Source organism: Vipera berus, assembly GCF_964194415.1.
Source record: "Vipera berus genome assembly, chromosome: 2".
Taxonomy (NCBI): Eukaryota; Metazoa; Chordata; class Lepidosauria; order Squamata; family Viperidae; genus Vipera; species Vipera berus.
The window spans coordinates 180,201,849-180,228,178 of NC_138203.1; the positions used below are offsets into that span (position 1 = coordinate 180,201,849).

The 26,330-nt window shown below is 39.6% G+C and overlaps 1 protein-coding gene across 2 annotated transcripts in view; it reads left to right on the forward strand.

Moving 5' to 3' along the window:
- BRD4 (bromodomain containing 4) overlaps window positions 1–25,174 on the forward strand; it is a 94,017-nt gene extending 68,843 nt beyond the window's left edge. For both annotated transcript variants that reach the window (XM_081319957.1, XM_081319958.1), the window contains exons 13-21: window positions 5,885–5,937; window positions 8,285–8,597; window positions 9,215–9,751; window positions 11,825–11,937; window positions 12,131–12,287; window positions 12,610–12,737; window positions 14,120–14,331; window positions 19,360–19,588; window positions 20,555–25,174. In XM_081319957.1, the coding sequence (XP_081176083.1) occupies window positions 5,885–5,937; window positions 8,285–8,597; window positions 9,215–9,751; window positions 11,825–11,937; window positions 12,131–12,287; window positions 12,610–12,737; window positions 14,120–14,331; window positions 19,360–19,588; window positions 20,555–20,623 (1,811 nt within the window). In that variant the 3' untranslated portion in view covers window positions 20,624–25,174. The remainder of the gene's footprint in view (window positions 1–5,884; window positions 5,938–8,284; window positions 8,598–9,214; window positions 9,752–11,824; window positions 11,938–12,130; window positions 12,288–12,609; window positions 12,738–14,119; window positions 14,332–19,359; window positions 19,589–20,554) is intronic.
- The last annotated feature ends 1,156 nt before the right edge of the window (window positions 25,175–26,330 follow it).

The following is a 26,330-nucleotide window of genomic DNA, read 5'->3' on the forward strand; positions in this document are numbered from 1 at the left end:
GTGCTTAATCTGTTACTCTTTTGTTTACTACATCTATATTGGAATTTATATTACATATTAATTACTTCTGACCTAAGGGGAAAAAATAGATCAACCCTTTATCCTGATTAAGAATTATCCAGACCAATGGAGACTTTTGCAGAAATTTTAGCCCCCCCACTCATGTGTGTGTGTGTGTGTGTGTGTGTGTGTGTGTGTGTGTGTGTGTGTGTGTGTAACTTGTTATATACAAAAGCTGCTTTTATTGTTATATGGGAAAACTGTTAAAAATTCCTTCCAAGTTTAAAAACAGTAAACTCAGTAATCAGACATGAAAGATACAGAAAAGTTACGTTGGAAAATAACAATGCTAACAGGATATGCCAATAATTGTGGAAAATCACATAAAGATAGCTATGGTTAGAATGTTATATTGTTAGAAATGTTAGAAGCACTTAGTGAATTATCTACAAAATTTTGGTATAGCTTTAAATGTATTTCTAAACAGGTTTTTTTAAAAAAAACACAATGAGTTTTCATGCTACAATACAACTTTATAACTGTTCCTTAAAAATGAATCTGTGATATACATCAATACTCACAATGGAAGTATGTGGCTGCCCTTTTTCTATACACCCAAATAAACGTGTAAGAGAAATCTGAATATTAAGTTCCATGTTTAATGATGGCTCAGAGCAGAATTATACAGTAAGGTCAACAGTGACAAGGAATAATATATGAATTGATCTTATTCAAACTTTCAGGGTTTTAGTGAGTTACATATCTACTAATAATAAATTTTGAGATTAGAAAGAGCAGTAGCTATATTCTTCCAGTTTCAAGAAAACACAGAACTTCCAAACAAATTAGTCACTCAGAAACCCAGATATTGATACTCTAAATCTGTCATAAAAATATAGTTTACTTGGGAAGGTTATTTACAAACAAAAATATGTATTTGGGGATTTAAAATAAATGTCTTTATTAATATTGTTAATTTTTTTCTCCATTTGCATTTGTTCCTACCATTTGTTTTTAATTTTTTTATTAAGGGATGGGATAAAAATTGACCATTTTTGATTGGAATGTATAAATTGCATGTTTAAGTAAAGATGTAATTCCTCTTTCCCTTGACTGTTCAAAATGCATTAATCATGAATTGAGTATCTGCTGTCATTGTACAGTTACTATATTTTTGTTTGAATAATAAAAATAAAGAATTTATTTTTGCTGGAAAAAATGTACCTACTTTTTCTATGATAACTAACATTGTAATAACACTTAATTTTGACATTTGAAAATGAAAATTCATGTCCTCCCTTTTTTAAAAAAAAAGACACCAGTTTCTTTAGTAGTTCAGCAGGGAAATAAACTTTTTAAACATCACATCATAAATATTCTATTGTGTGATTATCAAATAGGAATTCAAAATCTTATTTTCCTTGTTTGAAGTGTGCAGGAAAAATAAGGCTTGGATCATCCTCCCTGTTTATGTGTAGAGAGTACTTCTTCACAGACTGTCCAGGGAGGACTATTTTTATGCTGCCTGGAAAGGCGTTTCTGAGAGATCTTCAGTCTTGGTAGGTGCCTTATGAGTAATAGTTAGGCAGCTGGTTGAAGAATTCACTTACATAAACAGAAGCAGCCATACACTACTTTCAGGCCAGCCCACTTAAAAATGGGTTCTAAAAGTTTGACGAACATGAGATTCTTGAATCACTTAGTGAGAGGTAGTCAATAATGTTTATTAAAAATTACTTTAAAGCTGAGATTAAGCAGATTTTAAGATTTCTGAAATGTTCGTTACTACATTGTCTAAAGTACTGTGGTACAGGTACTCCTCAACTTACAACCATTCATTTAGTAACTGTTTGAAGTTACAGTGGCACTGAAAAATAGTGATTTAAAACCCCTTTTCACAATTATTACAATTGTAGCATTCCCCAAGGTCATGTGATGAAAATGTGGGCGCTTAGCAACTGGCACATATTTATGACACTTGCAGTGTTCCTTCTGACAAACAAAGTCAATGGGAAAGCCAGATCCACTTAACCGCAGCGATTCTTTTAACAATTGTGGGAAGAAAAGTCATAAAATGGAACAAAACTCACTTAACGTCCTTCTTGCTTATCAATGGAAATTTTGAGCTCAATTTTGGTCATAAGTTGAGGACTACCTGTATTTTAGTAAGATTTCTACAGAGACAATTAAAACAAAATACACACTTCAGTTTTGGCCTACTCCTTAATTTCAAATAATATGTTTAGGCAGTATTGCTACATGATCCTGTAATGAAGAACAACTTAGGATCTTGTGTATAGTTTTATTAGGTTGCTACAAATAAACTTAGTGTAATTTAGATTGCACTAAAAATGTGAAATGCTGGCTTACATCGCATTCTTCGAGGGAATATATTTTGGATATAAGAGAAATATTTTAGGCAATGCATGACCACACATTACAAAAAAAGAGCTATAGTCAAATGATGCCAGAAATATTTAAAGAATTAAATCCAGTGGTATTTGTCTGCTAGGGAAATTAATCCCTTCTCCAAATCTTATGTAGAAGATTACAGGATGGATTGTCTAAAGCAAATATGAACATGCACATTGGGTGCAACTGGAGGAAGGAAGGGGAAGGAGAAGAAAGAAAATGCTTTGTTTAAATTAAAAACTAGTCATTTGATTTGCCTCTACCAAAGTTAACTTCTATAAAATATTTTTGTACCTTTTGTACAAAATTACTTTTGTAACTTTTTAGAGTTATACAGTCACAAAAATAATACAGTACTGTCCAATTAGAATGAATTTCCTATAGAACAGTTATATCTAGCTTTAAAATATATTACTTTGGTTTAAAGTTTTAATGCAATTTTTTTAAACCAAACAACTGTCTCCACCCTGAACTACATTCTTAGTTCAACCAATATACAGTGGTACCTTAGTACTCATCCTTAATTGGTTCCAAGAGTTGCGATGAGTACAAAAAACAAGTACCAAACAAAAAATTTCCCATATGGAATAATGTAGTGAGTTACAAGGCAGACGCCTGTCAAGTTCTAGTTTGTGCGTTGAGTACCAAACAAACAATGAGTACTGGGACAAAATGCTCATGTCAAAATGCTTTGAGTTCTAAATTCGATGAGTTTCAAAACAGCTGAGTACCAAGGTACCACCGTATATGATCCCAAATTTATTATCCTCCAGAGGTTTTATGCAGCACTAATACATCTTGACTATATTATTGTGTACTTTTACTGAGGTTTAGCTATTTTATTTTGTTATTTTTGTCAGCCAATTGAGAATGGACAGTAAATCTGAAATGCTAACAAGTAATACATAAATATGTAAAGTAATAAAGTATAACACCCTATTGTACAATGTAATTACCATCCCCTATATTTCCGTTTGAAGCTCCTAAAGGAAAAACAGTAAAGTATATTACTGAAATTAATACAAGTATATACTACTAAAAGCTTCCCATTTATGAAGACATTGGTGTAGACTCTGATGATTTAACCACAGCACAGTGATTTTTTAGGGAAAGGCATACTGCTGAACCAAATTGAGCTTGGAAATGCCCTATAATAATATTTTCTTATTTTAAGCTAAATATTTACATCTATGCCTAGTATCTCAGGAGATGGCAGCACATGTCCAATCTTGTTTATCCCCTAAAGTTACTTCCATGTGGGGCTCACAATAAGTATTTTGATAGGAGACTTCTGAGGAATCACAGGGTTATAACTTAGATCAGGATTTTTTTAAAAAAAATGACGGGTTGTGTAAGATACTTGAAGGAGACAGCAGCAAACCATCTCCATGTTTGTTGCCAAGAAAACTTCTTGGATATTTCTGTGAAGAAATCGGGAATCAGCCTTTTGCTTTTTAAAAGCTAAACACATCATCAGGCTTTTCCTAATTTTGTCTGCCCAATACAATAGAACATTAGTATCCATTATTTTTAAGTTAGGTTTTCTTTTTAACATAGTAATTATTAATTTAGAAATCGTCTCATAATTAAAATGTTAGAAGCAGTCTGTATTATTCTTACAGGAGTAGAGTTCTTTTCAGATGGAAAATTAACTTAGGTTTGATAATATTAAGTACTAAATATATCATGAAGTGAACTTTCATGTCTGAAAGTCTTGATCTTCATATTATAAGTCAGAGTGTCTTGTGAGTTTAAAGTTATTGGCAAGGTTTTTTTAACAATTTTGTTTATATGAACTAACTGGGGTGCTTTATCTTGCTAGACACAACAATAAAGCTACTCATCCATGCAAACATAGATTCAGTATTTTGGTATCACAACCATAATCATTATTCTATATTTTTTATTCCTCTTTGTCCTCTTACATTAAATGGGATTGCACTATACCTCTTTGGTATAGCTGTTAGGTTTGGGTGAATAGTATAAGGCCAGCAAAGCATATATTTTGCAGAGGCTGCTCATATTCATATGTCTAGGTTTTTAACGTATACTATCTGTTGCAACAAAATGTATAACTTAACATTTTCTTAATGTTCATAGTGTTAGTATGTCAAAGCGTTAATGTTTAATGTGTATTGGGCATATTTTCTAGTTTAGCAAATAGTGCAAGTATTACTTTTATAAAAGATGCCTGGTTAGAATTAGTTACAGTATTTTCCCCTCAGTTTCAGGTTTTCAGTGTTGAGTGTCTACCATTCTTTTGTTCAATTTACTTTGTGGCTCACTGTGCACAGCTATTGCCTCCTGGGTAAATTGTCTCACTGGTAACTTTTCACATTGTATTGCACATATATAAAAAGCATCTTAACAGAAGTTCTCTAAATGTAAAACAGTAAAGATTTGACAAATAGTACAATTTTTAGCATCTACAGATTGCAAGGATATGAAAAAGGAATAAAGGGGACAATTGTGAATTTTCTGTAGTGAAGCAAATCTCAATAGATTAAGAATCTGCTAGTCTTGGCATGCTGCTGACTGTCAAAAAAAAGTTAATGGTATATTTTGAGTTCATATAATCAGCCATTGTATACTTTTTTTAAAAAAAATCGATAAAATCTGAAATCATGCTTAATGCTTTCTGTTTGTAAAAAAAGAGTAACTGCTGTTTTACATGTTAAAATAAACTGTATAAATAAAATGTTTTGCTATATTTACTGTCTTCAGTTTGTGAGAGTAGAGATGGAAATTTTGCTTTCTCTCACAAGAAATTTGTCTTCAAAATGAATTTTCAAATATTACTGCTATCTTTTATTAGACCACATTTTTCTTATCATTTATAATAGGGTTATATAAAATTTTCTGGTGAAGAAGAGGCATATATAGTACAGCTTTTTCAGGCTATCTTAATATGACACATTCATATCTACTTAAGAACCTAAGCAAAACAGCCCTAACTATCCTTCCAGAAATAGGTAACAGTTGTTACCTCAGCTTTCTAATTTTCCCCCAAAGGGGAAAATACATTTTTGATATAAACTTAAATATCAAAAAGCAGCCAAAGTCATGAAAGCAAAATGTAATATTTGTGTGGGAAAATACCTTGGATGATTTATGTGCAACACAAACTTGAGCAAATAATGTAGTAAATTCCTATAGGCAATTCCAGGTGTTACCCATTAAATGCAAAACATTTTTCTTTTTTTTACTGCCTTTAAAATTATATGGAAGGTAGACACAGTGAAAGGTTATGCTGGGAAATGAATTATTGAGGCTTTGCCTCAACAACTTACACTAATTAATAAAGTTCATCGTAAAAATATTTTATTTTGTAAAGTAAGCAAATAGGTTCAAATGTTCAGTGTATGCTAGAAGTATCAGTGCTGTGCCTTTGGATTTCAGTGGCTTAATCATAAAATGATTCATGGTCAAAAGCATTGCCATGCAGTAATCCTTTATTGTTCTTTTCCCACAGAAATGCCCCCCAAAATTAAGAAAAAAGGACATCCTGGTCGAGAACAAAAGAAGGTACGTCATAATACAGATTTTTGAGAGGGTAAATTAACATGTTGATTAATGATAATCCTTTGAACAGCATTCCACAAATTTGTTTTTAAACAAATTGTTTTTAGGCCGTACTGACAGGAAAAGGAAGAGCTGCATTCACTTTAATTATTTAGGCTTCCTTGCATTAGGAGTAGATTGTACCTCCGTTATATCCAGGGCTTTGGTTCTAAAACTTTTGATTATTTTTGCTCTTAGACATGGTCACAGGCAAGAATTTGCTTACTGTTGGAACTAAGCTTCCAATTCTGAGTTAACAGAAGAATAGATAACGGAAATATCATTTTTTTAAAAAGTTGTTACATCTGCCATTTAGAAGACCTACCTGGCTTCACAAGGCCTTTGTGGCAAAGGAGACTGAGACACCTTGCTTCATTACTCTTGCCATCTTTTATTTTTATTGATTTTGCTGTACTTTTGCTTGTTCTAAGCAGTCTAGAGTTGAGATTCAGTTGGTATACTAGGCTGGTGACATAGTCAGATGTGTTTAAACTGGATTTGGGATTTTTGGCCATCTATTGAGTCATTCCTGAGACCCAGGATAGGCAGAGGTTGCCATTTGATAGTGGTAAAGATATTGTCACAGAAGTAAACCTGCCATTTGCAATTGACTGATGTTCATTTGATTAGTGCCAATAGTGTACAAGTGGTGTTCCATTTTATCCCAAGGATGCTTTTTCAAGAGGCAACTGAACTTTCTTGTTTTTCTTTGAATACGTCTCGCTTTTCACCCAAGAAGCTTCTTCAGCTCTGACTGGATGTTGGGCAATGGAAAGATTTATACTCCTTGCAGACAGCTGGTCATTTGCAATCTTTTAGCAAGTCGTTAGTGCTACCTGGAGTCTTATCTGTGTTGTCAGGGTCACCTGAGTAGTGCAAATCTGTGTGAAGCCTTGGAACTGTTGAAAGGACTGCGTTGTAGACTGGAGATAGATAATGTCATATCCCTCCCCCTCTGTTGAGAGAGGGTTGTTCAGGTTTGAACAGGAGCCTCTTTGACCTCTCTTTCAAACCAGCAGTCCTCTCTGTCCAAAATGTGGACTTTGCTGTCTTTGAAAGAGTGGCCTTTGTCTATCTCCAATCTACAATACAAGAAGTTAGATGTTTAATTAATACACACGTCTTGCCTTTCACAGCAGAATCCATCTGTTGTTTTGTTGCTTCCAACTGCTGAAACTAGTATTGATTGTCAAGTTGGTTCAACATTAAACTTATACTATCATTTATATATGGACCCGGATGTTGTTGTTAGCTGCGAAGTCGTGTCCGGCCCATGGTGACCCCAGGGTCAACGTTCCTCTAGGCCTTCCTGTCCTCTACCATCTTCTGGAGTCCATTTAAGCTCACGCCTACTGCTTCAGTGACTCCATCCAGCCACCTCATTCTCTGTCGTCCCCTTCTTCTATTGCCCTCAATCTTTCCCAGCATTAGGCTCTTCTCCAGTCAGTCTTTCCTTCTCATTAGGTGGCCAAAGTATTTGAGTTTCAGCTTCAGGATCTGGCCTTCTAAATAGCAGTCAGGGTTGATCTCCTCTAGGACTGACCGGTTTGATCGCCTTGCAGTCCAAGGGACTCGCAGGAGTCTTCTCCAGCACCAGAGTTCAAAGGCCTCAATTCTTTGGCACTCAGCCTTTCTTATAGTCCAACTTTCACAGCCATACATTGCAGCTGGGAAGACCATAGCCTTGACTATGCGCGCTTTTGTTGGCAGAGTGATGCCTCTGCTTTTAAGTGTGCTGTCTAGATTTGCCATGGCTTTTCTCCCCAGCAGCAAGCGTCTTTTAATTTCTTGGCTGCAGTCCCCATCTGCGGTGATCTTGGAGCCCAGGAAAATAAAATCTGTCACTACCTCCATTTCTTCCCCATCTATTTGCCAGGAATTGAGAGGGCCGGATGCCATGATCTTGGTTTTCTTAATGTTTAGTTTCAACCCAACTTTTGCACTCTCCTTCTGCACTCGTAACAAGAGGCTCTTTAGTTCCTCTTCACTTTCTTGGACCTGGATGTTCCCCCCCAAATGTATACAAAATGTATAGGGGTTGTACATTGTGTATAAATGTATATTGGTTTTACATGGTTGTCTTCCGGATCTCCGGTCCCCATCCAGTTCATTTTCTCTGATTGCAAAGAATTAGTTAAGTATTCATATTTGCAAAACCCTCATAGGTTGAAGAAATGTATAGAAAAAAGCCCTTGGCAAAAGTGAGAAGTTGCAAGGAAAAACCCCTTTTTCCACTATTAATTTCCTGTGCAAAAATGGCTCATTCCAAAACTGCTTTGCACTGATTGTAGGACCGGCTTTTTTCTTGCAGCATCACCATCATCACCATCCACAGGTGCAGCAGCAACAGCAGCAGGTGCAACCACCGCAGTTACCACCACCGCCGCCTCCATCTGCCCCTCAGCAAGCAGCCACCACAGTCAAGTCTTCTCCTCCAGCTTTTGTTCCAACGCAGATCCCAGTTATGGAGCATCCACTCCCAGGGAACATGTTTGACGCTATTTCACATTTCACTCCGCCTATTCTGCACCTTCCCCCCCCTGAGATGCCACCTCATCTCCCCCAGCAGCCTGAGCACAGCACTCCTCCTCACTTAAATCAACATGCAGTAGTGTCCCCTCCAGGTAAACCGTTTTTAGGTGCATTAGAAGCTGTACGTTGAATTTGTGAGAACTAGCAATCCACCTCTTCTTACATTGTGCTTTCCCAGTTGAGCTTTGCAGTAAATGAGCACCAGCGTATAAACAGAGAAAAAGGCGGAAAGGGTGGAACTTGCTGTCCAGGCTTGCATGTTTTACAGTCATAATTGATGTTATGAAGGCTATCGTTCCTCTGTTTGTAATTCTATCGGTGGAGCAAAGACAAAGTTTTGAGGTGATAGAATGGACTGCATTATTCCAAATGGAGAATAACATCTATTTAATGTCACCTTATGTTAAATGTACTCAACTAGAAAAATAGTATGAAGGGAGTAGTTGGGGATGGGGGCGGGGGGTGAGGGGAGTCCTTCTTTGAAATAGTTTATAATATGTCCTACAGGTTTTTTTTACTCCAAAATGAGTTATCTAGTTCTCAGCTGCTTGTACAGATTTTGCCTTGGCTGTTGGAATAAGAGTCTTTTGAAAGAGGCAGTCGTAATTTTAACTGTGCAATTGAACAAATAAAAATAAATTAATAATCGTGATGATATCACGGGTCCTGTCGCACGATATTTAATGTAACGTTACTGTTTTCTCCTCAGCTTTGCACAATGCTCTGCCTCAGCAACCCTCAAGACCCAGTAATCGAGCTGCAGCACTCCCCCCCAAACCTCCTCGGCCTCCAGCTGTGTCACCGGCTCTTAACCCGCAGCCTCTGCTTCCCCAGCCTCCCCTCCCCCAGCCTCCCCAGGTGCTTCTGGAGGACGAAGAGCCTCCTGCTCCTCACCACAACCTGCCGCTGAGCAATAGTCAGATGCAGCTCTACTTGCAGCAGTTGCAGAAGGCACAGCCACAGACTTCTCTCCTCCCTTCAGTAAAAGTGCAGTCGCAGCCTCAGCCCTCCCTGCAACCTCCTCCTCACCCTCCCGGGCAACAATTACCACATCAGTCACAGCAGAGGCCAGTCCATATGCAGTCCATGCAATTTCCACCCCATATTCCACAGCCTCCACCACCACCACCCCAGCCACATCTGCCCCCCCAGCAGCCTCAAGCCCCACAGCAATCGTCAAAGCCCCAGCAAGTCATCCAGCACCACTCTTCACCGAGACATCACAAGCCAGACCCCTACTCGGCAGGTGAGTGGCTTGAGCATGGAACATGGCGGCTGAATGGATGGGTTGTTAGGTGCTTCCCAGGTGAATGAAAGTCACTAACGGTGATTTAAAACTTGTGAAAAATTGCTTGTTGCCTTTAAAAGAGTTCTGCAAAGAGGAAATGGAGTAAAGTAAGTGAAAGGAACCTGGGTTTTTCTGAGAAGAATTATTCCCTTTTCTCTTAAGATCATCTGTTTGCTTGCTTGCTTGCGTGCTTATTCAGTTGATATTCCACTTCCATATTCAGATGAAACACTCAACGATGGTTGATTGCATAAAATACGAAACCTAAAAACTTGCGGAAGACATGGCTTTCAATATATTATTTTCTACGATATTTTCATATTAACCAAAAACTTGAAATTTTGCTAACATACACTTTATTTTCTACCTCTCCATAAGCTCAGAGAAGTCGAGCTCAACTTGCAATCCAGAGACCAAAATAAGAGATGTAGAGTGTGCACAAAGTTGCATTTGCATTCAGCATTATTTTTGGTTCAGACCTTCACTTGAATATGTGGAAGTTGGAGACAGAAAACACAGGACAGCTTTTCCTCCCGTTCTCTTCTCTGTTCTGGTTTTGCATGCATTCAGCTAAATTCCTGAAGAGAAAAATATATGCTTGGTGTTCATTGTCCAGTGAACATCCTTCATTTGTTTCTCCCCTATCCTTCACTTGGTCTTGCTTTATACGTTCCAAAAATGGCAGATCTATATCCAATTATGTTTGTAGAGCAATAGAACACTCTTTAGTGGCTTATATTTTTAGATTTCATTTCAGTGCCTTGTCCCTCTTTGTGGACTCCCTTTATTTGGAAAAGCTACCTGTAAAAGGTATAAGCAAATGATGTTTTTGCCTCTTCAATTGCCTGTTCAGTGGTATTACAGAATTAAGTTGCTGTAAGGGGCTGTTTAGGCTACTAACTCTGTCCCTCGTTCTGTGGTCCAATTCAGAGTGATCCAATATCTGCTAAACATCTCGGATAAAAGAGACTTTACCACATCTTTTGAGTAATTGCTCCCATTGTCAAACAACTCTTACTGTTTGTTTGTTTTTAATATTCAAGTGGAATAGGGATATACATGTAAAATGTTTTGGTTTTTTTTTTCTGAGGCCTTTAGTGTATGAAATTTCTGCTTAAATCTTTTTGGGTCAGGTACATTTTAGCAGAGATAAGTCCCAGAACCTCTAAATTCTTCTCTAAGTTTCAGATGAAGCCGGACAGAAAAATCTTAGAACGGTTTCATTTGACAAGTAGAAAATTCTGGTGTGCATTCTTAAGGGAGCTCCCTTGTGTGGGTACGTTCCACTTCTGTGACCCACATGTGGTATTTCCCTTCCCTTGCTTGTCTTCAGTCCCTGCTGTCTCCACTGGCCCAGTCCAACCAGCCCTGATCTTTCTAGCACCTTCCCTTTCCTTCACTTCTGATCCCCTGCTGAATCTCTCGGTGCAATGTATTCTCCCCATCCTGACCGTTCCAGGGTCTTCCCTCTCTCCCACTGTTGATGTCCTGTACATTTCTTCCTTACTGCAGTGATCTTTGCAGTAAATTGGGGTTCCCAGCCTGGCATATTCCACCCCAGCTTAGGCCACCCCTGATTTTCCCAGTTCCTTTTGCTGTACCCCCCCCCCCCCAGCCTCTACGGTCTGTGTTGTCGGCCTGCTCACTTTCTCTGACTACTGCCCAGTCAGCTGCCTGGACCGCTAGACTTTTAGCCCAGGGCTTCCACGGAATAGACCCGCTTTTATTCCATGCATGAATTATCTTGAATGGAATTTGTACTATTCGAAAGTGACTATAACCTTTTTGACCTTGCATTCTGTTAAAGTCGCTTTTGTACCAGTCTTCTTCAAATTACTGTTAAACTGACATTTCCTTGTTTGCTGCTCTGCAGATGAAAAGCGCTGAGCGTAAACAGGCGTTTCGATGAGCAAATCTCAGATAACCCTTTTTTTTCCTCCCAAGTTGTCAGCTGAATATCATAAGTGCATTTTCCAGAGTGTTTTTTTATTGTTACTATTTTCTGAAAACCTTGGTGCTGACTTATTCCAGGCCACTTGAGAGAAGCACCTTCCCCTCTCATGATGCATTCCCCTCAGATGCCATCGTTCCAGGGGTTGCCGCACCAGTCTCCACCGCAGTCAAACGTTCAGCCGAAAAAGCAGGTAAAGGCATCTTAGAAACAAAGTTTATTTGGATGTTTGCTTCCGTGAACATTTTTTCCCCAGCATCCCATCAGAAAGCAGACTGCTTCAAGAACTTTGATTGGTGGGGAGGCTCAGACGATACAGGGAAAAGCTATGAAAAGACATTATTATTATTATTAATTATGGGCTTTTCTTTGTCTTTCTTTGGCAGGAACTGAGAGCAGCTTCCGTAGTTCAGTCGCAGCCTATGGTCAAAGAGGAGAAGATGCAATCCCCAGTCATTCGAAACGAGACCTTTAGTCCTGCCTTGCGGCAAGATCCCACCAAACACCCCGAGAGCATCAAGCCACCTGTACATATCCAACAACGTGAGTGATTTATTGCTTTGTCTAATAACTCCATGTGCTTTGTTGTGATTTAGTTTACATTAGGGGGGTGGGGACAGCCCAATTCTTCATTTTCAGGATGTTTTTTTTTCTCCATAACGCTGACTAGAGTCTAGACCAGGGGTCGGCAACCTCGGCTCTTTTATGACTCGTGGACTTCAACTCCCAGAATTCCTGAGCCAGCTATGCTGGCTCAGGAATTCTGGGAGTTGAAGTCCACGAGTCATAAAAGAGCCGAGGTTGCCGACCCCTGGTCTAGACGAAAGATTGTTAACAGTTGCAGTTCTTTTTTTTTCCCCCCCAGGAACAGACATGAAGACAGTGGACAGTGGACGGCCTGTTATCAGACCTTCAGAACAAAACGCACCACCAGGTGTCCAGGACAAAGAGAGACAGAAACAGGAACCAAAAACGCCAGTAGCACCTAAAAAGGTCACTGTGAATTGTGTATCGTTTTCTTTAACGGGAAGAAAGCAGAAATGGCTGATAACGATTTGCCCAGTCTGTGTTACCATGAACCCCCCCCCCGTAGCATCTTCAGTATTTTGTAGTGTGGCTTTAGAACTCTAGTGATCGATATCAGATCTTTAACTGAGCTATGATAATTCTGTATCCTAACAAAGAAGGATGTTCTTGTCTGAAGCGCTTATATAGAAATACTGTATTAGCAATAGCACTTAGACTTACATTTTTTTTTATTTTAATTCCATTTATATCCCGCCCTTCTCCGAAGACTCAGGACGGCTTACAAGCTTAGCAGTAGCCTTCATTCTATGTATCTGCCTGCTTATTAGGGCTTTTGCCCCCCCCCCAAGCGGCATTATTACAAAGTCAGCTTATTGCCCCCAACAATCTGGGTCCTCATTTTACCTACCTCGGAAGGATGGAAGGAGGAGTCAACCTTGAGCCTGGTGGGACTCGAACCTGCACTAATTGCAGGCAGCTGGTGTTACTTAAGGAGGCATTAGCCCACTGCTCCACCAATGCTGCTCCACAGTGCTTTACAGCTCTCTCTAAGCAGCTTACGCAGTCAGAATATTGCCTCAACAATCTGGGTCCTCGTTTTACCGACCCATGTCATTTTTAATTTCCTCAATTACAAGTTACACTTACTATTTATCTACCTGTTAATTAACTGCAAATCAGTTGAGTGTAGAACAATAGCACAGTTGTAGCAGTTGATTTTCTTTTCATTGACCTTTCATTCATTATGCATTGCTTAAAATGCAATTTTATAATACTTAGATTAATTGCAAGATATATTTGAGGGTCAGCTAACAAAATACTTGCTTCGGTTTGACTTTTATCTTTTGTTTTCTAAATACTGTCTCAAGAATCACCATTTTAACAGTTGCGGAAATCAGGGGATATTGTTGTTCTTGCTTATATTCATGTACAACTTTAGTTTAGCCTTTGATGTACAAAACAACTGCTAAGATTGTCTGTACTGAATATATTCCCAACCTCACCACCACCCATAAGAAATAGTTAATTTAACTCTGCAGCACAACTTTTGATGCTAAAGGCATCCAGTACAACACACTGGCATTCCAGCTCCTTTTTTGTCTGCCTTAGAAATGGGCATTTGTAATTAGTTGGTTCCAGCCTAGGTTAGCTTGGAGGGGTTTTGTCTGTAAGCTACAAGCTAAATTTCTACGGAGATTCTCAATCATAGGAAAAGCATCTTTGGGACTACCAGCTAAATTTCTTTTATCTCTTATTTGAAGGCAAGGGGAAGTTCTGATCTTTCGTGTGCACCAATTAACACCATGTGTCAGGTTAAGTACTAATCCTGCACTTCTTTTCCTCCACAGGATTTGAAAATAAAAAATATGGGATCTTGGGCAAGTTTAGTGCAGAAACATCCCACCACACCATCTTCAACAGTAAAATCCAGCAGCGATAGCTTTGAGCACTTCAAGAGGGCTGCCCGGGAAAAGGAGGAACGGGAGAAAGCCTTGAAAGCTCAGGCTGAACAAGCAGAGAAGGAAAAGGAGAGGCAAAGACGGGAACAGGAAAGAATGAGGTGAGGAACATAATTAGTTGAGGCGGGGGCGGGGGTGTGTGTTTATATGTTATCCTTAAAGTCTCTGCAAGCACATGTGACGGGATAAAAGCATTTGGGAAGATTTCAAGATTAATTCTGAGCCTTCCCTCTAGAAAACTCTAAGAAACAAAGAAAAACCTCGTTGTGATAACAGTAAAATAGGTGACCTGCGATTGGGTCCGTTGGTATAGTGTCAGCCTCTTTGACAGAGGCTGCGTTGCTCCCAGCCTCTAAAGAGCTATTGGTGTGGATGCTGTCCTTATGGTCTCTGATAACGATTGGCCAACCTCCAACTTTCTCTTTCTGAGATAGGTTGTTGAGAAGGTGGCTGTTCCGTAGCTGATGAGAAGTCTGGATACAGATCTGTTTCAGTCAGGTTTCAGGCTGTGATTTAGTACTGACACCACTTTGATCATGCTTGTAGATGTGATGGAGCTGGGATGGCAGTGGTGCATCCGTTCTTGTGCTCCTTGATGTTTTGGTGGCTCTTGTGCTGTCAGCCCTTGTGTCTTCTGAGCTGGCTTTGTGGCTTGAGGATTTGGGACCCTTTTTACAATGGTTCTCTTTCTTTCTCGGCCGGGTTCCAGTCAGTGTTGGATGATGCTGGCTCAGGAATTCTGGGAGTTGAAGTCCACGAGTCATAAAAGAGCCAAGGTTGCCTACCCCTGTCCTAGGCCCCTCATTTGTGGGGTGTTGCAGGCTAATTTCTCTCCCCTCCTTTTTAACGCCTTCATGAAACTGCTGGGTGAAGACATCTGCCAGTTTGAGGCTCATGATCATCGTATCTTTATATCTTTTGAAGCTGGGCTAACCAAGTGAGGGTATTGAGGTTGTGTCCCAGGGCCTGAAGGCTGTGCAGCTCGTGCCATGGTCAACTCACAGCTTAACTCACTTAATGTGCTATACATAGAGCTGCCCTTGAAAACCACCCAAAAGCTTCAGTTGGTCGAGAATTGCAGGGCAGGCAATGTTGAGCATACCTTGCTTAGCCCATGTAATACCTCTGCTTTGCAAGCAGCTTTGCAAGCAGTATTGGTTGCCAGTTTGTTTCCTGATGTGATTCAAAATGCTGGTTACCATTTATAACGCTTTACATGCAATGTAACTTGCCTGGTTACTGGCCAAAGCATCTGCCCAGCTGGTCTGATGTGGCAGGATTCCTTTGATTAAACCAGGGGTAGGCAACCTAAAACACTCAAAAGAGCCACTTGGACCCATTTCCCACCGAAAAGAAAACACTGGGAGCCGCAAAAACCCTTTTGACATCTAAAATGAAGGTAACACTGCATATATTGTTTTTTACCTTTATGCTATTGTATAAAAAAACCTAGTGTGCTGCATTTATGAAATCAATGAACTGCTACAAAGAAAACATTTTTTTATTTCTGCATGCAACAAAAGCATTTTGAACTCCAAAAAAAAGAGGCTGAGTCGAAGGTTACTTTCAAATAATATACTCAAATGTCTATTTGAGTCCTCCTCGTATTTATGAAATAAAAAGCCGGTGCAAACTATAAAAACTACAAAAAGAAAAATAGAAAAGAAAAAAAATTGAGGGGGGGGGAGAAAAGGACAGGAGAAAGAAGGGGGAAAAAACCCTTCCTCCTTCATCCCAACAGGTAAAAACAATTTTAGTAGCTTATCTACCATCTTTAAATACAGCATAATTATCCCCATATCTCACTCTTAATTAAAAAAAACCATCAAAATATTTCATTAAATGACTTCCGGTGGCTCCGCGGCGACGGAGACAGCCTTCCCAGGCTGCCCGCGGCTCAGCTGAGTGTTTTTTCGCCCGAAACAGCGCCGATCAGCTGTTTGGGCGAATTTGAAGCCCCCTCCTCGGGAGAAGAGGAGGGGGTGAGGCCCCAGGTAGGGGTCGAGTTCTCCGGGGCCGCCTGAGCTTGCAGCTTGGGCGGCTGAAGGATCGAACTCCCCCGTAGCCTGGGTCGCTCCCAGCTGGCCAGCGCCTCTGCTCCTGATTTCATGGAGCAGAGCCAGGCGTCTGCGACCACCCCTGCCTGAAGGAAGGACTATGGATTAAAAGGAGCAGGCAGAGCGGTACAAGAGGAAAAGGTGAAGAGGATTATTTTATTTTACTCTCGAGCTTGATGGACTTTTTTAAACTTTAAGTGAAAGTGCGTCACAATTGAAAGTTAAAGATGGCGGCTAAACCTCCCCCTAAAACTCTTCGGAGTGGTGGATCTTCTCCGGTGCAACAATCATCATTACAGGCGTTGCACCCTCCTGATGTATTGACACCGAAGGATTTACGAGATGCTTTGGATAAACATGCCCAGGTACTTTTGGAATCAATTAATCAATCAATTGGTGATAAATTTGCACAGATGGAGGAGAAATTGAAGAAGTTGGAGGAGAGAATGGAGGAGAGAAGTTCAGGGTGATGAAGGTAGACATTTTGTCTTCAGTGTATAAAGTGGCTGAATGTGTGGAAGATTTGGATGAAAAAGTGGAAGATTTGACTCAAAAGAATGCCATATTAGAAGCAAAAGTACTGGAGAATGAAGATTTAAGAGATAAAATGGATAGAGAATTGAGTCTTGCTCAATATTCCCAGATGCAGTTTGCCATTAGAATCAGAGGTTTAAAGGAGAATATTAAGGAAGATCTAAAGCAGCTGGTTTCTGAGGCTCTTGAAGTGGTATTGAATCAGCCAGCATCCGAAATAAAAGGAGGCATGGATAAAGTGTTTCGTATGAATTCATGGATTGCTAGACAGAGAAACTTGCCTAGAGATGTGGTGGTTTATTTTGCAAAAAGGGAAATTAGAGATGAAGTTATACAAGCTGCCTATGATACTAAAGTCGTGATTGCTGATCAAGAAGTTCTGGTTCTAAAAGAAATTCCTCCAAAGATTTTAAGGAGAAGGAAGGATTTTACATTTCTTGTGCAAGAGCTCAAGCAACGAGATATAAGGTTCAGATGGGAGATCCCAGCTGGGTTGATGGTGATGCATGAAGGTAAAAGGTACCGTCTGGTTACTGTGATGCAAGCGCGTGATTTTTACAATAATGTTTTAAAAGCAACCCCATTAACACTTCTGGAAGCTGCAAAGGGATCTGGAGAAGGAGAACATCAAGAGGCTGAAGATGGACAGACAGAGGAGAATGGTGCTGGAGGAGATCAAGTTATAACACCTTTGGATGATCCCAGAGAACAGAGGGTGACGCGTGCTGCTTTAAAACGATCAAAAAAGATAAAAGAACAAGAACAGCAGAAGTCTATGGAACTTTCACAACGTACTTACAGCCAAGTAGTGGGAGGTGGGAAAAGATTTGGGTGAGGAATGTAAAATTTAAACAAGTTTGAAATCTAAGAGAGAATTTTTTCAAAATGTTTTATAGATGGTATTTAGATTTTAAAAAGCTAAGTATGTATCTGAATCATTAGCCTAAATGTTGGAGGTGCGGGGATGAAGACGTAATATATTTTCATATATGGTGGACTTGTAAAAAGGTTAAGGCTTTTTGGATAAAAGTCTGGTGGAACATACTAAGTTGATGTTGAATTTAATTACGGCAGCAAGACTTTTGATAGGTTAGTACTGGAAAGAGGAACTGCCGACCATAGAAGAGTGGGCTTTAGAGGTTTCCGACTTGGTTGAAATGGCGAAGATTTCGGCCTATTTGCAAGATTACTTGCAGGAACGCTATATTATGGAAGGGAGAGAATGGTTTGAGTTTATCCAGAATAAGTATAGGGTTAAGAAGTTTTATATTTGAATAAGGCTTCTTTCTTTGTTTCTTTTTCTATATTAGTTTTTTTATATATATATATTTAATATTACTAAGGTTTGTTTTATCCTATATAAGCTAGAGAGTGATAGATTTTAGAGTTTATGGTTGTTAGTATATGGTTGTTTATGATTGTTTTTTTATATATACCTTGTATTTAGCTCTGGGAAGTCGGGGGGGGAGGGGGGGAGGAAGGGGGGGAGGGAGAAGGGTGGGGGAGGGGGGATTTTCTAAGGGAAAAATTGTATGTTAAAACTTTTCAATAAAAAAAAAATATTTCATTAAATGTTCTTTACTAAAAGTTCAGTAAGGACAACCACATATATTCATCTTTTCTCTCTCCCTCTCCCTCCCTTCCTTTCTCCCTCTCTTTCTGCCCTTGGTCTGCCAGTCCTCTTTCCCCACCCTGTGTTTGTGTGTTGTGTGTGTGAGTGAGAGAGAGAGAGAGAGAGACAGAGAGAGGCACTTGTGCTTCCCTTCTCTCTCGCCCTCTCCCTCCCCCTCTCTGATATTCTGCTCACCTGACAAGCTGGCTTCACACTGTTCTTGGACAAGCTGATACACATTCTTATTGGGCTGGCTCTCTTCCTGCTTCCTGTGGAGCAGGAGGCCCGCCCAGTAAGCTTGTCAGCTTCTCGGAGGACAGCATGAGTTACACACACACACACACACACACACACAGAGAGAGAGAGAGAGAGAGAGAGAGAGAAGGGAAGTGCAAGTGCCTGTCTCTGTCTCTCTCTGCAAACTGGGAGCCGCAGGAGGAGGCTGAATTAGCCGCATGCGGCTCCAGAGCTGCAGGTTGCCAACCCGTGGATTAAACAATACTATCTGGTTGGCTGGATCCTGGAAGCACTCCTTGTTTGTAGCAGTACCTGCCCTCTGGATTGGGAATTCCCTCTGAGATTCAAACAGCCCCCACCCTACTGGTATTTTGAAGGGCTATGAAGGCATAGTCACTTCTTGTCAGTGTAAAGCAAAGGAAAGCTGAAGTCAAATCGTTAAGCATGGTTGTGGACACACATATTTGACTTAGCAACCAAGTTGTCAATCTCAATTGTGAAAGCTAAATGAAGACTACCTGTATTGCAGGCTACAGTTCCTGCCAATGTGTTCAAGGTGTCTCTGGGATGTCGGGTCTTCCAGTACCTTCCAATCAATGTCCTATGGCTAGGTGGGATTTCTAGTTTCCCTGAGGCTGTGAAACGGATGCCAGATCATCATTCTGCTCTTATTCCTGATCCATAAACAGGAGTCGTGAAGAAGAGGAGGCTCTGGAACAGGCACGTCGAGTTCACGAGGAAGCCCGGCGGCGTCAAGAACAGCAGCCCCAGCATCATCCGCAGGCTCCGCAGCAGGTGTCAGCTGCAGCCTCCGCTCCCCCGTCGCAGAGCTCTCAGCCACAGGCTTCGCAGTCCATGGTGGACCAACAGAGAGAGGAACTCAGAAAACAAGAACAGGAACGAAGGCGCAGAGAGGCAGTAAGTGAAAGAGACTGGTGCCCTCTGGGCTTAGAAAGTGTTCACCGTGGCCTTAGCAAGAAAGGCTGTGCTTGGCAGTTTGGTTTTGAAGCCATTTTTCAAAGTGCCAGAAATGTCAGCCTTTGTCTGAGTGTGACGTTAGGCTCTGGTAAATGGACCTCAATCCTACAGATCCGAATGGCACTTGTTTTTCCATAAAATAAACATTTTTGGAATTCTGCAGGAAAACAAAACAAAAGGTGCCATCCCTAACATAAATTAGGCAAATTAAAATGAGATTCTAGATCCTTTTGAAGAAAGATCTCAATCTTCATTTGGAGATTAGAACAGTATTTTATTGAATTTAGGAAAAAATGATCACTGTGAAGCAGGACGAATAATACCGAGGGAATTAGAAAATTACTGGTAAATTGGTACTCTTCGTTTAAAAGACTTTTATCTTTTTTACCTCTCTGATTTTTTCTGTCCAGATACCTACTTTTCCTTTTCCTTTTCCTTGTTTCTTATTTCTTTTATTTCAACTTTATTTGCTTTCCATGAAAAACTCACGCTGTGCACGCTACATATACATATACCTTCCACGTATATACATTGAAGTTTATCTGTTCTTTCTTCCATTTCTCCCCCCTTTTTTTAATGCAGTCTCATAAATCTGGACCATCAGTTCTTGCAAGCTGAATCCCCTGCTGTTTCACTTTATATCTCATTCTAGTTTCTTGCCTTTACCTTCTGTTCCTTTTTTCACCCCTTCACAGGCATTCCTTGTATTGTTGGCTTTCTTTTATAAGATAGGGAAATGGTTTCTGATATGTGGATGAGGCTTCCTCTTGGCCTCTGCTAATGTTAATCTGCATGATCAGCTTTTATAAACAAGATCAGGTAGTTGCTATTACTGCTTCAATCTATTGAGATGCTTTTTTCCTGTGAACCCAGATGACTGCTGCATTTTTTTCTCTTTCCCTTTAGATGGCATCTACTATTGACATGAATTTCCAGAGCGATTTGTTGGCAATATTTGAAGAGAATCTTTTCTAATAGCACCTGGTTTTCTTCGCCTGAACTCCTTAATTTCCCAGCAAATGTTTGACTCTCCATAGTGTTGTTGGCAGCTGGGAGGAGAGCATTCCTGCAGCCTTTCTGCATGTGTGACGGTTGTGGCCTCAGAAGGATCAGCAGAGTCTGCCTTACGATTTGACTTAATTCCCACCCCCACCCAATCCCCCAACCTCACTGAAGAACGCGAGACCAAGATGAGTCAACTCTGTACTGGGTTGGCATCAGTGGACATGCAGTTGCCGGGAAGGGTGCCCCCTATCACTTGATATTCTCTATGCCAAACTTACTTGCAGTATATCCAGAACTTGATGCTGTTTACCCTTTTTCTATTCAAAAGCATTCTGAATTCCAGAATGTCTTTGACGCTACCGTGCTGTATGCTGGCGGCACCAGACACTCTGCATTGAGAGGCTGTGTACAGAAAGATCCCGCCTGGGCTTTAAGCAGGGAAGACACACGAGCTGTTTTGGGTCCTTTCATCACTGGCTTTGCCTTTAACTAAACTTCCCACAAGCCTTTAGCTGGGAGCCATTCTCTGTAAGTGTTTGCTTGTGAAAAAGGGAATAATTTAGTGGAGGTGTCAAGTAAGTGTAACTGGCCATTTGAGTGAGGTTTTTGTTTTAGCATTGTGTGGATGACAGGAATCTGAGCTAGACTACCAACCAAAGTCAGTTTCTTTCAATCTGTTTCTTTTTCTCCAGATACATTGGTACTGCTCAACTCTTTGAGTAGATATTCTTGTCTCTTCATTACGGAGTGGAGTGGGGAAAACTTAACACCAGGGGAAGCTCCCACCCTGTCAATAGTGTTTGACTGTGGCTGTATTGTATAGTGAATATAGTTGGCATATATTTGTTTGAGTTTTATGGTGAGCTCACCATACTCTGTAAAGACACTGCTTCTATTTTGCTCAGTTCCAGACTTTTAGTCTATATTTTTAACTGTAATACCAGAAAACTACATTTTTGGGTTTTAAATGTCATGGAGTCTCTTAAAATTAGTTTTTATACACAACAGAGCAGCTCCGGGGAGGGAGATGGGAATGGATTTGGATTGGCAGGAAGGAAGACCTGTTCCTGTTGTCTTCCATGAAGTCCTTTCACACTTTAGCAGTAATCATTTTCTCAGCACTTTTAGCATATTCTTTTCATTTTACTCTTTCAAATGTTCCACGTTTATGTGCCATAAATACCCACTATACAGTACAATACTGGTGTGTCAGTATTGGCCAATCTCTGGAGTAATTAATTGGTTTTACTTTAATACGGTGAATATGCATTTGGTCTGTACTGATCATGGAATAAACTCATCTCTTTTTTTTTAAAGTTGGTGTCGTACTGACATTTCTTTTAAATCTTGCTTATAGTAAAATGGCTTAAGCAAGAAAGGCAGTAAGGAGACTTGTTCTATTCATCTGTCTTGTTCTAGCAGGCAGGGAAACCTCCAGCCAATTCATACAATTTTCATCTTATCACCAAGCTAGATTATATTTACCCTGGGACAAGTAATAGTGGAACAACAGCATTTTGTAGAAATGGTAGGAAGACAAACACCAAATATCAAGCAGTTAGTGTTTTCTCAACATGGCTGGTTTCACACTGTAGCATCAAGCCAAAAATAGGGGAATAGCACACTGATTGTTTTCAGTCTTGTTCCTGTTTGGGGCGAACCTTAACATTCAATATAATTTCCAGCAATAAAATTTAGTCCAGCTTCCTGTGTTGTGCTAAATTAGGAGCGCTTGAACTATAGTAGGTGACCCTGTGAGGATCCAGAGAAAGATAACAGTAGTTCACTTTTCTCCACTGTTGGTCAAAATTGGTATTCCAATATGAATTGCTGGACATGGATTTTCTAGTTCAGAGCTTGCAAATTGCCATTCTATTGCTACTTCTTTTGAAAAAACAGGACTGCTTGCTTTAAAACTTCCATTGGACTAAGTAGTGGGTTTGGGCTGTGAATTAAAGTTATTCAAAGCGCTAATTCTGGTCAAGAATGGTCTGGCTAGCTGCTATAGAGAAGGCAACTGTTCTCTGGGCAGCTCTGCCAACTTTATACTTGCACCCTCAGCCAAAGACATCTCTAGTTTTCCTGATGACACAAGTTTTGGAAAACAGTTCTTGTCCTGCCAACGTCTCAACTCTTCGTTTTCATGATATTGGACTACTGATTTCAATTGCTACACCATCTGCTCAATTTAATTATGACTAAACTCATGCTAAGAGAGCAGAGATCCCAGATGGAGTAAAAGGAGGTAGCTATTTCTGTTGGTCAACTTCCAACAGTTATGTATCAGGAGAAATGGGGCACCTAAGAAAGTATTTATTGTCTCCAAATAGTATTGCCCTTAAACTTGCAATTTGCTTCAACATCATTCTCAGGTCTTTTTGTAGGAGTTGAATAATGGGACCTGCTACACAACTCCAAGATCAAGTGATAGGTCATTGGTTGCCTATTTTCAATCTAGCTTGGCCTTGGCTTTCCAATGTGCAGTTAAATTAACATGCCTTTAAGCAGTTGGGAGTGCACAGTCACACATATTAATATACGTAACTCAGGTTAGTAGCCATGTACAGAAGAAATGAGACTGGATCTAGAGGCAAGTGTTTCTTTGACGCTCTTGTGAACAGCCAGTTCTCACACTGAATTTTTACCCAAAGGTGCCTTTTAACTCTACATCATTAAAAGATCTCTGCCTTTCTCCATAGAGTATTAGATTGTTGAAAGAGATAAATGGGAAGGTTTAGAAGGGACAATATTCCCCTCAGACAGCTTTTTCTGAAGGCTCCTTGCTGAAAAGGATGTGCAATTAGGTATAGACCAGGCTTTCTATTATAAGAAGTTGACTGTGCTTTCCTTCTTTCAGGGAGTTGCCAGTCTTGAGAAGGCCATGAAATGATGTGCTTTGTCTCCAAACAGTAATTTTGTGTCTGGAGTGGCTTAGACTCATGGTCAGTAACCACCTCTAACATTAAAATGCAGTTGAGTGGTCTGAAAATCTGGACTCCTGAGGACCACACTCAGGCTTCAGATTACCTCTCGTACAGAACACCTAAATGTTCTGTTTCTGGACCAACATAAAGGTAGTTACCATATGCTGGATGGTTTTCTCCCTTGATCTGCTTATGTGTGGGCATTACCACTTCAGAATCGGTGAATTGTTAGATCACCAGCTCACACAATTTCTTTGTGAAGGCTTAACGGTTGGGTTAGTCCTTAGTCTTCTATTTTATCCCAGGAATTGTCAGGAAAAGGGGGCTTCTCTCTCTGGCCACGGCTCAGACTTGAATGAAAATAAGTCCCCTGCATCCCCATGTCTCTTTACCATGAGCTCATTAACTAGCCTTAATCTTCTCTTAGCTCTTGTTTAGATCCTTGATGAAGTAGGAGCATTAGTTTTCCTCTGAACATGTTCTGATTCTTTCATTTTCATTGCCAGTCATTTCTCACAGTATTCCTTGGCTTTCCATCTATCCATCCCCTCTCCCCGGTCACCTCTTTTGCAAAGCACTTTGGATGAACATCTCCCTCCTTTAATTTTATGCTCAGGGTTTTTGGGGTACTTTAAGTGCACATCCGCTGTGAAAGTTGATCACATATGAGCTCACTGCAATTGTACATAACAAAACTGCACCACACTGACAGAAATGAAAACATAAAGAAGTGGAGATGCTGGAACTTCTATCAAGAGAGCACCCTCTGTTGTAAAAAATTTAAAATAAATAATTTATATGTATGCAATGAACAAAACCCTGTGCCCTGTATCTAGTCAATAGCGAGGTTAGTAGTTTTTTTATTTTTATGTTTAACCCTCTTTTTGCATTGAACATTTGCCAATCTTCCGTAGTTGACAGTTTCAAAACTGTGATAGCAGTTTTTTTTAGTTTGGTGGCTTTCTCCGCTATCTTGTTCTTCCTCACTTTTCTCTTCTGATCGTTTCTGTGTTTTGCAAACTTATTGAAATGTTTACAGGCCTTCACTTATTTACTTTTATTTTTTTAAAAAAAAACCTGTACTTGGTCTTTGATTTTTATACATTTCTACATGATGAACATAGATGGTATCATTAAATTGGAGACATTTTTTTTCTGCCAAAGGGTTGCTATTCTTTTTCTTTCTTTTTTTGGCTATATGTGTGATTTATTTTCATTTTTATAAAATGTTTTGAGTTTATAATATTATTACCATTCTGACTGACACCTATTTAATTTCCCCTTCTCCCCCCTCCTCCATGTATAAGTTTAATAACTGCAGAGTTTTAAGTGTAGGGGTCTATCCTAAATGATGTAACCTTGGTTATTTTTTCTCCCTCCAGTCCTGTACAAATAAATAAACGAAATGTACAATTCCACTGTACTTAATGCACGGAACGCTTGGCAAATAATTATGTCAGTGAATTTGAAACTTGTATTAAACACTTTAGACATTTGTAGAAGGGAATTCATAGAGTTTTCACTTATATACTAAAGGTTTTTTTGTGCAGTTCTCATTGCAAAAATAAACATTTGTACTGAATATAATGAAGTAAACTTTTTCCCCTTTTATCTTTCGCTCTTTAGCAGCAAGATTTGGCTAAGACTGTATTGAATTATGGGTCCAAATACTGACATTTAATTTAAATGAGAGACCCACCTGGCCAAATCCACAAATCCAGACAGTAATAACATAACTATGAGAAGATTAGCATGGGAATGCAACGATACTGCTAGATTTAAAGATAGCACCCGGTGTTTGATGTAACATGGTGTATCAGTCAATTGACTTCATAAAATAGAATTATCAGTATCATGTGATAAAATGTGAAATGTAGCCACAAACCCTCTAAACCTTTCCATCATGCCATCTAATATGTTGGCTTTTTTGGCTAAACTGAATAAAAAGGTCTCTCTCTGCAATTTGCATGAAACATCTCAGGTTCCAGTCTCAGGTGGGCAAACTGAGGTCCTGAAGCTGCAAGTCTCCCATTCATTAAAAACGTGTCTTTTCCCTTCCTTGAAAAATAGGAAATGAGAAAGCTGCAGTGACGATAAAGCCCATCAAAAAGACAGGTGAAAATCACAATTCGCTTATCATCTGCACGAAATGTACTGGCTTTGTACTGTAACTTCACCCATTGCCGTGCTTATTGGCCATCAAAATAGCTTACGAGTCGAGAGAAAATCTGCAATTCTAGGTGCAGATACATTGCATCAGGAGTGCAACACATTTCAAGACTAAAGTCTGGGGCCTGTCAGTATGCAAAATGGAAATGCTAATATGTTAACAGTACATTCTACTCAAGTCCAGGATCCCGAACAATGTCTTTCAAACCGTGAATGATCACCAACAGTACAGAGACCTAAAAAGAGCCTGACTAATATAACATTAGAAGAGAAAATACAGTGATTAATGTGATTGCATCAATTATATGTTTGCAGAATTAATTCACTCCTTAGCTTATACAAGCCAATGTATAAAAGCACATCATTATCGATGCAATTGGTAAGCATGTGGTCAACTTGATTTTATAAAGTTTCTTTTAAAATGGAGTATTGAAAAAAAATGGCATTCTATTACAGGTATTTCTTAACAACCTTTCACTTAGCAATTGTTCGAAATTACAATGGCAGTGAAAATAGTAACTTACAACTTGGTCCTTGCACTTAAACAATTGTCGTAACATCCCCGCAGTTACACGATTAGGTTT